The sequence below is a fragment of the Strix aluco genome, chromosome 3, assembly GCF_031877795.1.
Source record: "Strix aluco isolate bStrAlu1 chromosome 3, bStrAlu1.hap1, whole genome shotgun sequence".
Classification (NCBI taxonomy): domain Eukaryota; kingdom Metazoa; phylum Chordata; class Aves; order Strigiformes; family Strigidae; genus Strix; species Strix aluco.
The window spans coordinates 110,686,823-110,702,032 of NC_133933.1; the positions used below are offsets into that span (position 1 = coordinate 110,686,823).

Below are 15,210 nucleotides of genomic sequence, written 5' to 3' on the forward strand. Positions count from 1 at the left end.
TCTTTTCAGACATATTCTGAAATAAAAAATATTAGAATACCGTGGAACAGCCCTAGCCTCATATATTTCGAATGTACTGATAACGAGAGCTAACAGTTATCCTGCCATCTCCTTACAAGATTCCCTGCCTAAGCAGTCAGACAGGGGTCTGGGTATGACCCAGGGAAGCATTGTGATTTCAGATGTTCACAGTCTAATATCAGCCTCACTCACAGAGAAATGAATTCCCTCATGGGATTCTAGCTTTAAAATAACAGTACCCTAATGGAGACAACAAAATAAAAGTACACTTTTTAAAAAAAACATTAACTTTCAGAGTGGTAAGTTTTATTTGTATGCATTCAAAAGCACACAGGTTCTTTCACAGGGATATAAACATAGCAACTTACAAATGATCAGTACTCCATTTCAAAGAATTCAAAAGGAGATGCAAGAAACTTCACAGGAGGCAGTGACAACCTGCTCATAGGAAAAAGTTTCTGCTTAATCCTCATTGTTGTAATGTTTAGCCGATTTCACAAAACACAAGTACTTATATCCCTTAGAAAAGTAATATATGTAATATAGAACAATCTGTATTTCTTACTTATAGATTTCTGTAAAGTAATATTTACAATATATTGCAAAGATTACAGTCTCTATCTGATACCTTTATTGCAAATACTTGCTTCCAGGCCATAAAAACCAGACTTTGTACCTTTCGCCTGTTACACTACAGCCACGGACATTGCCCCTTGTCACAGCATTGGAGCACCCTGAAACACTTGGGTGTAAATAGCAGTTAGCACTGCACACTTGCACTCCATTTGACTATTTTAGTTTACATAGTTCTAGTCAAACTAATAATTCAGTTGATAACTTGCTTCTGTCCTCAGCCCCATTTTTAGGTTTCCCAAAAGACTAGAAACCCAACTCCATTGCTAGAACTTCTGTTTGTACCACCATGGCCCACCTGACTGCAGTTTATCACTAAAGCTGAAAACTCCCACCCCTTCCAAAGCATGTCTTTTATAATCAAACAGTAAAAAAAAAATTTTGAGAATTTTTTCGGGAAAAAGATAGGTAGTGACTAACATTAGCAAGTTTTTCTCATTTTGAGGAATATGACTGAAAGACCGAGCAGAAGGAAAGAAAAGCCTTTACATGTAACAATAACAGGAGCTCAGTGAAGCCCAGAGCTCCCACTCTTTGGAAAAAGCACTGAATTGCCCATTCCCAAGATATATGCAGAAAGAAGGATTGTCATCTACTGTTGCTCTGGCATACTGGGAAAAGTAGGTTATTAGCTTACCCAGAAGGTGTTATTAAATAAAGGGAATCTATAGCTTATCAGGGAAAGATCTTAGATAGGTCCACATTTCTCTGAATTAAGTGGAATCTGGGAGAGCTTGGGGTTCCTATCAGTTTGAACAAAGTCAGCGAAATTTTGCCACATATCAGTGTGGAAAGTCACCACTGAACTGTTCATAAAAACAAAAAGGGGGATTAAAAAAATATTCAGAATGGGGCCAGTTCTGATTTCACTAAGCTCTGCCATAAAACCTTCATCAATTTTGAGAAAGGCTGATGTTCAGTACTTTCAAGCAAATTAAACATACTCCTTCCTAACACTGAAAACTGATGACCAATGCACCTTTTATCTTAACTTTTGAGAGCTGTTCAACTAAAAGAGCAAAACCAAACAGAAGATTGAAAATGAAACCAAAAATTTCCTTGGAAACAAAGTAATTCTCTTCTGTGACAGGGCACTGATTTGTAACACAAAAAATTTTTTCTGCACTCTGAGCTGTCTAGTGTCATCCACATTTTCAAAAAAAAGCAGTCCTTAGCTCTGACAAATGCATATAAATATTTAGGTGGGACAGCACCTTTCAAAGTTAGCATGAAAAGAACAGATACATCAGCTTATGTCCCTGACTAATAAACCTAGACTGTGTCCCTTAAAAACCTGCACCTTAAGTGCATAAATCTTACCATATTAGCAGCATCTTGGGTTGGAGCTTTATGAGAATCACCCTTTAATAATAATGTAACAAATACACACGGAGATTTCATTAACGAAAATGTCCCCATGTACTACCTTCCCTCTAAGTTTGCAGAAGCTCACTCATGCAAACTATTTAGTTTTCTCCCAAGTGGAAAGCAGGTTCAACAATTATTTTATCTGGAATTGTTCTCTATCTCGACAACTTCAGACATGTAGACCTTAGTACATAACATTAGAAAATGAAGACAAATGCCCTGCATTCCCAAACCATTGCTGTAATTGAGAACTAACCATCCAGGGTCTGACAAGCACATTTAAAACATGTGGAAGTGCAACCCGGATGGTCTTGCTGTGAATATAACTGATGTCAACTAAACCACTTGATGAGCACTTCAGGGGCAACTCTTCCACGTGCAATGTTGGCATAAGTTAAAAAGGGCAACTGTTCCTCCTACCACCAATGTTTTATTGAATCCTCGACGCTCACCCTCACCCCTTCCGCTCCTGATTTCTGCTCCTGTATTTACTGAGAGTAGCAAACACTTGAAAAACGCAGCTTGAGTGCCCACTTGAGCTCAGCATCTACCCGGCTGCACCAGCAGCTGTTTTGGGCCAGAGGAGGCAGCAGGGTGAGCTGCTGCGGTGCGGTCAGCAGGAATGCGGAGAATGAAAGCTGGTGTTTCTGCACTCCTCATGTTGCAGGCCTGATGGCCAGGTAAGCTGAACACCAGGACACCACAACCATGGCAACACAAAGTAAACTTTTAACCTCTGCAGGACCCTCTGGTCAAGTCACCATTATGCCAGAGGCGGAGCTATCACAGACAGGCATTGGTACAACTAAAAGGGGAACTGGCTTTAGCTTTGATTGGGGGATTTTTTGCATTTTTTTGTGGTTTGCAGTGTCCACAAAGAAATGCTTTGGTGCAAGACATTTTCTAGCAAGCAATGACAGACTGGGGTAAGTGTTTGAGGCACAGCCAGCAAATTCCATGAGTTATTGTAGAGGCCTCATTCACTACACTGATGATTCAAAGTACTTTTGATCAGCTTTTAAAACATGTTTAGCTCAGCCAGTCCAAATGAAGCATTTTATTGATGATATTGAGGAAGGTGCTGTCTACACTGAGTGTGTTACCCCATCAGGACATTTACCTGGCATAGCTGTGCCCTAACATGTCTTCTTGCCTTGCAGCACAGGGATGTCATCCTGCACATCCTAAGCACAGCCCTACTCCAGACCCATGCTAGGGAAGTGTGACCTGACATAAACTGGGGTACAGTTTTTCTTAAGGTGATTCTGCAAGCCCACTGCTCACTCACAGTGCATAAAATTAAAGGTGTTAAACCTCAAGCTGCCAAACCTTACAATGTTTGCAATGCCAGAGTTGGAGACAAGTTGCAAACAAGTGGAGGAGCCTATGTACATGTGAAATGTACCATTCTGCAGCAAGGAGTAACAATGCAAAACCCTCCCTCATTTTTGACTACCTGCTTCTTGATACCATGCTCCTGAAAATATTTTGAGAAGGGTTTTAAAGGCTATTCCTCCCCACTGGCTGAGCAAGCTGTGTGACAGAGCAAACTAGATGGATACAAGGTACTCCAATTTGGCTTGAATACTCTCAAAGAGAGGTTTGGCAGGAATTTTGCTTACAATGTGTTTGCCAAGTATCCCAGATAAAGCTGCCACAGTTAGTCCTCACCAGCCAAGCAAATAATGTCTAATGATGTCAGGACGAGCCCTGGTCAAACTGCCCTAGTAAGACAGAGCCTTTGACCATTCAGGTGGAGCAAGCCTGCCTGCCTGCAAGGAAACGCCTGACCCAGAGGTCACTCCCCTTCATTTCCACTTTCTCACCCCATCCCTGTTGACAAATTCATTGCTGCAGAGAGATGGGTGCACAACACAGACCTTCTGTCACAGCCCAGAATGGCATCCTGAGGTGGTGAGATGATGCTGAATATTATCGTGGATGGCAGCTGCTGTCACACTTTGCTTTTTCAGGAGCTTTCGTTTCCCACTGCCTCACTAGGGCATAGTTCACAATCTCCGCTTGTCATCGCACTCTTGGACACCCCTGCGCTTGTGACAAGACTGAGGCTGCCAGGGGATGGGGGTGGAGGGTAGGAGGCAATAATAAAATACTAAACTTGGACAAAGAGTCGTGAGCCAGATGAGGGAAGAGTTTCTTCCTGTGTCTGGTTTTGTTCAACTTCCAAGTCAAGGATTCTGAAGAAAGAGGGAAAAAAAGTGTCATTTATTATTTATCACATCAGACAAGCATAAGGTGATATTCTAAAGATTTTATTCAGCTGCTTATGGCTATTGCCAACATAGTAAATTCCCTTCCCAGGAGATTTCCACTTAAATAATGAACATCCATTTAAGAATGGTGCTGAAACTCAAGGCTGAATAATCTTGATTCAGCCCAGGAAAGAGGACGCAAAGTGAGCCACCTCCTTAGAGTCAAGCAGGACTGACAGTGAGAGGAGCTGAACTGCAGAGGTGAATCCAGACCACGTCCCACTGAGAAGCAGCAGTGTCCATCTCGCTGAGGACCTCGCTTTTCTGAAGCTCACAACCCACGCTCAGACTCTGCAATCACTCTGATGAAACGTGTTAGGGAACCTGATCCTTCAGATAACTGTTTTATTTACATGGTGCCCCACCAGGTCCCAGAGAGCTCATGAAAAATTAAACGGAGAACATAAAATATGAATGGAATGATCACCAGCCTGTAAAAGCCCTGCAGTTCTTGAAAGGTGTTTTACACATAATGAATGCTGGATTTAAGAAAAAAGGTTTCTGTCTCTTTTTCCAAAGAAGGTGCAACAATTTTCAAGCCTCTGTGTAAAATAAGGAATCTTCAAGGATGTACCTGGGAGGGCCAGGGAGAGCACATTGCTTCCCCATGCAGCACAGAAGCCCACTGCCCATTAATAACCAGTAATAAAACTAAACAGAGCCAAACAGATATAGTGAAAACACATAGATATCTAACTTGATGCTGCATTGTCAGAGGAAGTGTAGGACTGAAAGAAAAGATGAACATTTGATCAGAACTACAGGGCTCATCTTGCAATCACATAGTGATAACAACTCTCAGCTTAAATTCTGTCCAGTAAATGTAATATTTAACTTATAGTAGCTCCTGATGACTCTTGTCCTTTATTCTGGGTGCTGGGTACAGGTATTTTTAATTGACCTTTCTGAACTTTCTGGTTCTGTGGCCTAAATGGTAAGTACATTCTCAGTTTTCAGAAATTACCCTAGAAGCAATCATAGCCCTAGTGCTGAGGTCTATCAGCTCAGAGTCAGCCCTAGTATGCTTCAAATCAGGTTTGTAATATGCACCCTATGGATTAGTGTTTCCTAGGCTGCTAAAAATTTTGGTGCCAAAGGAGACTGCTGACAGTTTAAAGCCCTCCCTTGTTCTAGGTATTAAAATTATTGCAGAATGACCAGAGACTTGAATAAACTTTCCGTTTACTTCATGGAAGTCTTTTTACCACCCTGTTAGGCTATGTGCTATGAACTGTCACTTTGTCTTAGATGTTAACAAAAAAGCCATTGACCAAGCCCATCTGAGGTTACACTGGCCCAGACCTTGGAAAAGCACTTCCCCCCTCCTGCCTTTGCCTTTGCCCTGGTGAAGCACCTCCTCTGCAAGCTGCCTGCTCCCTGGGGTGGTCACCAGCACCTCCTGTCTCAGCTGCAGCGCTGGATACGCTTAGCGCTGTGCAAATGGATGGGGAAAGGGCCAACTGCTCCCTCCTGAGCAGGCTCTGAAGTGACAACTGCGGTTCTGGCCCTGGACCCTACCCCCAGCATGGGCATTCAGGAGCAAACAGGCTTTTATTTTGTTTTCCTTCATGGAAATGTGGTTGGTTTTGTTACATGGCTCCTGCTTGCCCTGAAATCTGCCTCCCATCCTCTGCGTTTAGCAAGCCTGGCAGTTGCAACGAGCTTCACCAAACTGCCACCTGCATCATTTTGTTTTGTGTATATCCCTGGCTTTTTATCACACAAGGATGAGCAAGGAGAAATTATTAGGGCCCTTTCTTCTCTCTAAGGTAATTTGGGAAAGGCTCTATCACATAACAACACTTCTTTAAGTTGTCAGCTGGGTACCTGACAACCATTCTTATCTACAAGGGCTTGAAATGTTTGTGTGAAAACGGCTCTGTCTCCCTTCCTCCTCCCTCAACTTGCAGGAAGGAAATAGGCTTTTGAGAAAAATTCAAATTTTAAAAGAGATCCAAATTTCACATAATTAAAACCAATTTCAAGCGAGTAAATGGATTTTTTCTGTTATATAGTTTAAAGGACTCAGGAGTGACAGCCCCACATACACATAGGAAAGAGGTTCAAGCACTACATTTCTCCATACTCAGAAGGCCCACGCGCTCTATCAACAGCTGTATCTACACTAAATGATGTTCTTCTCACGCACCAATTACGAACTGTCAGAAAATATACATGTAATCCTTCATATCAAGACCTACTCATGCAATTTTTAAATACCACACTGTAAGCTGTGGTACTTATCCTAAGGGCTTCACGTATTGGAAGGAGAAAAAACTGTTATCTACTAGATCATCAATACCAAAGGCTCCACGAACACATAAACACCACTTTTATTAAAACCAGGATATCGGCTTTTGCCAGGGCTAAATTTGTTCTGCTTCTGTCTGTGAAGTAATTGATTTCCAAGCCTTGATGCCACACATTTGTATTAATTATCTTTAGTTTAAAACAGTGAAGTCCCCCTCTAACCAAGGCAAACTGCACAACTGATTTCCAGCTCTCGGTGCCAAACCGCACGGCAAAAGCCACTGCAGAGGAGCCAAATTCACTGCAGTCAAAGAGAACAGAAAACTTAAAGCCTGTGAAGTGCTAGGGGGTCAAACTTTTATAGTCCCAGCAGAAAGCTGTAGGGGAAATAAGATTGCTAGCAGGAGCACTGACTCAGCTTTGCTTTCCTGGTACTTGGGGGTACCTATGTATAAGGGGAAGGGAGAGAGAGTGAGGGAGAGTAAAGAAGGGAAAACTGTAGCAGTATACTACAGATAAAGGGTACTCCTAACTAGACTGTTTCAGTTCAATCTGTTATCTAAGCAACTGTAATCAAGGGTTGAATGTCCTTCTAAGGTTTTTTTCTAGCATTTAATATAGCAGAAATTAGAGAAGACAAGCTATTTACAAAGCAGGAATCTGCAAAGGACAGACATCCCTCACAGACACTGACTCTTTAATTTCACGTGGGGGGATCTGATCTAAATCTGGCAAGCTACACGCATTTGTTTGTTTGTATTTTGGTTTTTGTAAGGACGCTGCTTTGCAAAAAGGCCATAGTAGAACATGTAGTATACAAAATACATTTTCCTTCAGTCCTTCATGAAAAGACTAAAACAAACTGAGAAAAGCCAACCACTCGCTAAAGAGGAAAGAGAAATATATAAATCGACAGGGCGAGGCTTTGCACACACCTTGAGTTCACCAGACTGCAACGCCCGCTGAAAGAAGCCATCATGCCAGTTCCTGGATCACCTTGTTAGACTCCTTGGCTTTCTTACACGTGTACAGCCATTTGATTATCCGAGCGTTGCGCTCGATCACGGAGGTGCTGCTCGGGACCTGCTCTGTGAGTTCATCCTCCAGCAGCCCCTCGTCCCCGCTGTGCCTAGTGAAGTCGCTCTCGGACGTTGCCACGCTGATGCTGCGGATCTTGAAGGAGATGTTGTCGGACACCACGGAGAAGTTCTCTCTCCCAAGATCCTCGATGACCTCCTGCTCCAGGCCACAGTACTTGAAAAATGTATCAAACTCAGAGAAGGACTTGGAGTAGCGGGAGCTGATGTCCGACTGGGAGCGATGGAGACCTCTCCTCTTCACCTCCTTGACCTCCTCAGGAGGTATACTCAGTTTTGAGGGTCCCTCATGCTCTTTTGTGCATAGCCCCGGGGCTCCAGTGCTCACAGCGATGGTTTGCTCTGCTCCATGGTTGCTCAGCTCATGGCCGCCGTCTTTTGCTGAGAGAGGCTCTTTGCTCTCCGTGGCGGCAGAGTCCTCCATGACTCTGGGCATCTCAGGAGAAGCCAACTGCTTCTCCTTTAGGGACCCTTGGAAGATCCTCCTCACCAAGCTCCCCCGTGAGTTGTCCTGGCTTTGACCTCTCCCAAACTCGCATTTCTGGCGGTAAATCACCAGGGAATCCGGCCGCATCTGCCTCTTGGGGGTGCTGCGCTTGGCTATGGGGGGGCCGTGCTGCAGGGGGGCACGGCAGGAGTACACCGCCTTGCCCAGCTCCAGGGGCTTCGCGCCCTTCCCTCTGCCAAAGTCCCTGCTGATCGTTTTGCTCTCCACCGAGCAGGTCTCGCTGCTGCTCTCTGAGGCTGAGCTGAGCACGATGACGGGTTCCTGCTTGGTGCCGATTACCTGCTGGCTTTTCACGTACTTGGCCTTGTCGGCTGCCAGCCTCTCCACGGCACTCTTCCTGCCCGGGGGGCCTGCCTCCATCTGCCGGCGGAGGTACTCGGGCCCCTTGTTGAGGAGCCGCAGGGTGAGGGAGGAGTGGAGGTCGGAGATGGCGTGCATTCTCACGGCTCGGCACAGTTCAGTGGGCATAGCAGTCTCAGGGACGCGGATCCTGCTTCCAGTCCTGGGAGGGAAGGAAAAGAAAAAAAAAAAAAGAAAAGCAAAAAAAGGCGAAAAAGTCAGGGGACAGCCTGGGCGCTGAGGGGCAGCTGCGCCGCTCCGAGGGCCGCGCTCCCCCCGCGCGTACCCGCCGCTGCCGTCGGGGCGCCGCGTGTCCGCGCTGCCGGCCGCCCGCGCGCGCTCCCGCCCCGCCGCCGCCGCCCCGCGCGCCCGCCCGCGGCCGCCGCCAGCCAATCCCGCCGCCGCGCGCCGGGCCCGTCACGGCAGGCAGCGCGCGGCCCCCGCCCGGCCGGGCCCCGCGGCGGGGGCGGGCGGGGGCAGGCGGGGGCAGGGGCTCGTCTCGGCGGGGGCCGCCGCCGCGGGGGCTGGGGGTGGCGGGGGGCTGCGGGCGGGCCGGGCCGGGCCGCCGCCGCTGGCCGCAGCATCCATCCCGCCGCAGCATCCGTCCCGCCGCGGCCGGCGCACCGGCAGCAGCAGCGGGACGTTCGTGCGTGCGTGGCCCAGAGCCGTGCGGCGGCCCGGCAGGAACGCGCAGCGCAGGGATGAGACCTTGCCGTGCAGGAGCAGAGGGCAGCTCCCGCGGGGGCACAGCGCCCGCCTGGCGCTGGCAGCGCCGAGAGGCAGGACAGAGCCATGGGCTGTAGTGTAAACACCTGAAAGTGAGACCCGTAGGTGATCACCTGGGGCAGTCTGAGCCGCCAGCTCTTACCCGCGTGATCTCAGGTGAGCGGCGCTTCCTCCGCGGCCGCCAATAACTGGAGTATGGATCACTGTCCTCTTTACGTAGCAAACAAAAGCCAGTTTATATCTGCAAGGTTTTTCACCCATAGTTTTGTTTTTGTTTTTTTGTTTTTTTGTTTTTTTTTTTAATTTGTCTATTACTTCTGTGGGATTATGATAACAGAATGCTTTTGTGGGGATTGACTCAAACTTGATCTTTACAATCACGGAATTGCAAAGGGAGAGATGGGCTACAGGCCTCCCTGTCCTCCTTAGGAAGGTTCAGGGCACACCCCTTTGCCACCGGGAACAATTTGCTCATAGCTGCGTGGCTGGAGAAAAAACATACTGGGCATGGTTAGTGTCAAGGAAGTGTAGGTCAAAAGTTCGGTACGTGTCCCCCTCTGCACCCACTGGGAGTAGGCGTTGGGGGCCTGGGCACCTCTGGTGCATGGAGCTGCTTTGCTTTGTGGTGGGAAAGCAACAGCTTTTGTGCTTAAATCCCCCGCCAAGAGTGGGGCTACCCAGACTGAGCCCTGCTGTGATGGCTGGACCCAGACGCTGCGTCGCTGCGTCGTCACCTAAAGGGTCAAGCCATGCGAGTGGCACCTTCAGGCATAAGAAGGTACAAACTACTGAAGCATGTCCTGAGCAGCTGGGATTTCAGTGGAGCTGTGCTCCTCTGGGCGCATGCCTGCCTTTTGTGGGGATATTTCCATGGTTTCTGTGTGCTACCAGAACCCTGGTATGGTTCGTAGAATCATAGAATGGTTTGGGTCCCCTGCAGTGAGCAGGGACATCTTCAGCTAGGTCAGGTTGCTCAGAGCCCCATCCAGCCTGAACATGAATGTTTTCAGGGATGGGGCATCTACCGCCTCTCTGGGCAACGTGTTCCAGTGCTACACTACCCTCATCATAAATTTTTTTGTTCTTTATATCTAGTCTGAATCTACCCTCTTTTAGTTTAAAACCACTGGGTTTTAATAACCTTGGATTATTGCCCAAGGGACCATGAAAGACATGGTCCAATCTCCCGAACATATTGCAGGACACTGTATGCTCATCTTTGAGTGTTATGAGCATGAAGTGATTTCGTCTTTGCGCTCAATGCAAAGCAGAGTCTCCAGTCATGCTGAAAATATTGGCCACATTTTAGGCTACCACCCCGGACAAGCACAACAGTGTGAGAGAGATTCTCACTGTGACAAGGGAAGCATTAAGAGCAACCCTGGGGTAAGACTTTGGGCTAGCTCTTCAGTGAAGATCCGCTTAGAAAAACACAGAACAGAAATATTCTCTTGCCAACATGGTTCCATCACTGGTTTCCCCCTTAATTTTACATCCTCTTTCTTCCTAGACATGTAGATCTGAACTCCAGAAGCCCCTTAACACATACCTCTGCACGTTCACAGCAAGGATCCCAGCCAGGATGCTTGCCTGAATCAGGACTGAAACTTGTGATGTACTTTGAGATCCCTTAGAGTGAAATTCTTGTGGATATGTAGAATGGGCATATTTTTTGAGAAAGAAGTTTTTTTCTTCTACATATATACAAGTAGAGCTTGCTCACATAACATCTTACCTAAAAATTAATGTCCTCAAAAAATGATAGTAATAAAAGTATAAGGACAGTTAATTACCAGGGAGTCCTTCCCTGTTAAAGCAGCTCATACACAGATGTCTAAGAGTGTAGTTAATATGATTACATATTTAAATATTTCATGGAAGGCTGGGCTTATAGAGAAGGCTAATTTCTTCTGATAATGAATCTTAGCAGTAAGCCAGTAAATGTGATGAATTTAGTAATGAAATTAAGGTTTCATTCCCATCCCCATATTGACAACTTTGTCTTAATTTTTTCCTTCAACTTTTTCCTTGGAGTTCCATGACACAGTATAATGTAACAACATCCCTCCATGGTTTTTAATTTGCGTTTGTTCCAATTTCTTGTACCTTGTATCTCTGAGCTTTAAGAATTTACAAAAAATCTCAGGTGAGATTTGTTTGCATTCATTTGAAATAATGAGAAGAATGAATATACATGAGTATCAGTAAGAGTGGTCTTATTAAGCAACTCCATAGTGCAAAAGCCACTAGCAAGAGCAGATACTATATAGTTTTGTCACTGGGCAATAGCTTTCTGTTTAGAGTTGATGTACAAAAACAATTGAAAAATACTGACTGTTTTGGATGAAAAAAAAGGTTTTTAAACATAAAAAAAATTTGAGACATTTTCCTTTCACTTAAAATTTCCTAGGTTTTGAAGGCATGCCTGAAAGACAAACCTGGACACTTTTGATGGAACATTTTTCATTTTCAACCAATTTCCTCCCCCTCTCACTGACAAAGGAAAATGTGAGTTTTGATTTTCCACAAAGTGCATGTCATAAGAAATTTCTCATGAAAAATTACAACAGCTCTTTTCAGCTGACTTTCTTGATATGTGAGATACTTATCCTTTGAATCCTGGGTGATGACAATGACATTTAAAGTGGGAGTCTTCCCAGGGACAAGAAAACATTGTCAGCAACAAAATTTTTCAACTTTGTCTCCCCTTTGATAAGGTACATTAATATAGCAGCTGCACGGTTATGCAATATTTTAAATATATTTAGGTCACCTATTGAAGAACTTAAATACATTTAAGTTTAAAATATGTCTATGTTATTTGAAATATTTATATTTATATATCCTGGAATTAGCTCTTATATTTGTGGATACACTTTTACGATGTTCAAAGAAGAGAGAGCCATTGCATTGCTTCTTTTTGGAAAGCAGAGTGAAATATAGTGTCTTAGAGGAGCCCCAAGCGAACAGCTTTGCCCCTGGCCCAGCACAGGCTTGCACACAATAAAATGGAAATAAAAATGGGCACAGCAGCCCCCATCCTTAGCCTGTCAGCTGGCATCGGTCTCTCTCTGGCATTGATGCATTAGGCAAAGGTAAGAGAAGCAAATCCTCCACACGCTAAGCCTTAGCTGACACGATGAGTTTTCCCATGGAAGAGGAGTTTTACAAAACACCTGAGTCAGCTGGCATTTAAAGTTATCTCAAAATACAAAGCAATTGAATTTTATCTGGGGTAAGACAAATCACTTCTCACTCTGTTTGTATTAATAAGGGATGTGTCTGGGGCACATTTTCTTGCTGCTGGAGACTGGAAAGCCAGTAAATGAGAGCTGCTGCAACGTGAGTGCAGGTGAAAGGTACAATGTGTGCAAAGCTTAGGTCGTTGCTGTCGACTGCTCCCACCCCATTCCCAGTGTCAGTGACACCCCTTTGATTTATAGTGATCAAAGGGCAAAAATGAAGCAGCGGCAGTGGGAGGTAAAAGGCAAGGAGAAGAAAGAAGAAGGGGGAGCTCAAGCCCTAACAGAAACGGGATGCTCCCATTTTGGAAACCCCCAACACAGCTGTGTCCGGGACTGAGGTCTCTTCCTCAGAGCAGCTCGGGGCTGGGCTCAGGTGTTGCCTGAAAAGCAGGAGCAGCCCGAATCAGGGGGTGGTTTGCTCCCACTGTGACATACTGAGTGGTGCCACTGGGTGTCCTGTTTGCTGCGTTCGGGCAATGTAAAGCAGCCGCAAAGTGGAAATGAACAGTTTCAAACCAGCTGTCTCCAGTGGGGAAATTTCAGGCCTTTCGACATGAAATCAGTGAAGGTCATGATTCAGCCTCAGATTCATACAACAGAAGATATATGCATGCCTGTACATCTTCAGACAGAATTTTAAGACTCAGGACTCTGAGCACTGTACAGCAAAGATTTTGGTAGAGGCAGACCTGCATCACTTCTGTGTCCTCTTTTAGCCTCTTCGACTACTGCCAGATTGCTTATCATCCTTTCCCACCCCTGTAATTTCGTGTTGTTTGCTTCATTAAACAACTCAGCATCTTAGTCAGAAAACATCTTCCTCCTAAAATCAATCCAGCTTGTTCAAAGTTGTCATTAGTGGCCTTTTTTTTTTTTTTTTTTTTTTTGAATTATTTTGGAAACCCCACGTGTACCACTTTCCAGCTTGAAGAACCATCATGGATCTCAGCAGGACTGTGTAATTTACATCACAGTGATTCATGTCAACATATGGGGAGCCTTATTAGAACAAAGAGCAGAAGAAAAGTGATGGCATAACACAATGAGAGCAAGAGATGAAAGGGAGGACAAATGCAACATGCATTACTCCAGGCAGTGCCAATGGGAAGGTGCTAGCCATGGCATGCTCCCTTCCCCTCTTATGCCCTTTTGTCCCTGCAGTACATCTGAGCCTAGACTAAGTCCTTTTTTCATACACCTCTGGCATACCTAACACGTGTGAAAGCAAAAAAATCCAACCCAAGTTTGGTACCTAACCTATTTAAGTGTGTGTTAAAATGTTGAGACTGAATATTTTGATTTAAAAAGACTGATCTATTTAACATGTTGTCTAGGGATCCAGATCATTAAGAATGTATAAAAGGATGGGGAAGAGCCAGAGTTTTCACAGTAAAATACAGTTACGCACTGCAGAGGAAATAAATGAGCTAACTCCCAGAACAACTCTGCTTGATCCAGAAAGGGATCCTTTGAATTTTGCATTGAAATCCTTTATGAATGAATGTATGTTACATGTGTTAAAATAACTTTGCATTCAGTAAAAGGTTCTTACTATTGCTTCTGTCACATATAAGTTGGATAAATGTTCCCACAGTCTTCCTCTGTGACCACAGTCATAACTTACAGTTGTAAAACTGCATCCCTTGGTGGTTGCAAAGCCCTTTACAAACCAACCAAGCTCATACACAGTCACTTCACCCCACACAGGGATGGGTCAAGGCACTTCTTTAAGTACTTCATGCATTTATAGATGGCATTAATGCAATCCCTCTCACTCATCAGCATATTTATCCACACACTTTTCCTCTGGGGAAGTACTGTTAGCCTAGTCTCATGTATAGCTAACTTTGGTCATGGAAAAGCTCTTTCACCTAATCTAAAGCTAAAACCATGAAGGGTTTAAAGCCACACAGATCCCTGTTGTTTTAGGGAACTTTCAGTATCCATGTGTCACTGGGATCCTCAAAACTCTCTCTGCTGTCTCCTTGCCCTGTATATGCCTAAAACAATCAGTGCAAATGTTTTGCTGTTGCAGTCCCAAGGCATTACATGTCTACCCACAGGCACAAACACCATCATACATCTATTGTGGTCAAGAAGCTCAGAGACTCAGCACATGCTTATGTCCCACAAATTCCTCTGCTTATTCTCACACATGGGCACTCTCAGAATGCATGTGCCAGACTAGGAAACATATGAAAGGTTGCTGAATACCGGGCTTCTGAAAGAGAATTGACTGTTGTCTGTTATATATAATTTATATCCTGCTAGTTGGGCTACTTACCTGGCAAGCACATGAGGCCATTTCTCCCTCCCAGATTTGGAGCAAAGGTTTGAAATCAGATTTCTTGCTTCCCAACACAGTAGTTGTAATCTGGGTGCTGTAGTTCATTGTCACTCAGATTCTGCTGCTGAAAATGGTTTTATTTTGCTTGCCTAACTAGAAATTTACTGAAGTTAGTAGGCAGAAGATATTAATTCTATAACCTATGGTCCATGTACCTAGGAAGTGGGGGATACCATATCAGTTTTTAGTTACCCTTGCAAAGTGGAAAGACTTGTAAAGGGAAAGTTGAAAAAGTCTCACTTCAAAGGTGTTCTCTGGAAGGGTAGGTTCAAATCACGATATGATACCTAAAAACTTCAGCTCTTCTACTGTGCGGGCTGTTATAATCTCTCCCAGTCTCATTTTCCATTATATAGACACAAATTTAGAAATCAAACAACAGGATAATATTAATATTTGAAAA

General features: G+C 44.8%; 1 protein-coding gene across 1 annotated transcript; it reads right to left on the minus strand.

The window, feature by feature from the left end:
* Positions 1-305: 305 nt before the first annotated feature.
* FAM110C (family with sequence similarity 110 member C) lies at positions 306-8,771 on the minus strand. The gene is made up of 2 exons (XM_074819962.1): positions 7,481-8,771; positions 306-4,220 (listed from the first exon to the last, which is right to left on the minus strand). The coding sequence occupies exon 1, from the start codon at positions 8,616-8,618 to the stop codon at positions 7,521-7,523; it is 1,098 nt and encodes a 365-aa protein (XP_074676063.1). The 5' UTR covers positions 8,619-8,771; the 3' UTR covers positions 306-4,220; positions 7,481-7,520.
* Between the last annotated feature and the right edge of the window lie 6,439 nt (positions 8,772-15,210).

Excerpts from the sequence above, each read along its gene's own strand:
- FAM110C (XM_074819962.1), bottom strand. The coding sequence starts at position 8,618 with ATGCCCACTGAACTGTGCCGAGCCGTGAGAATGCACGCCATCTCCGAC.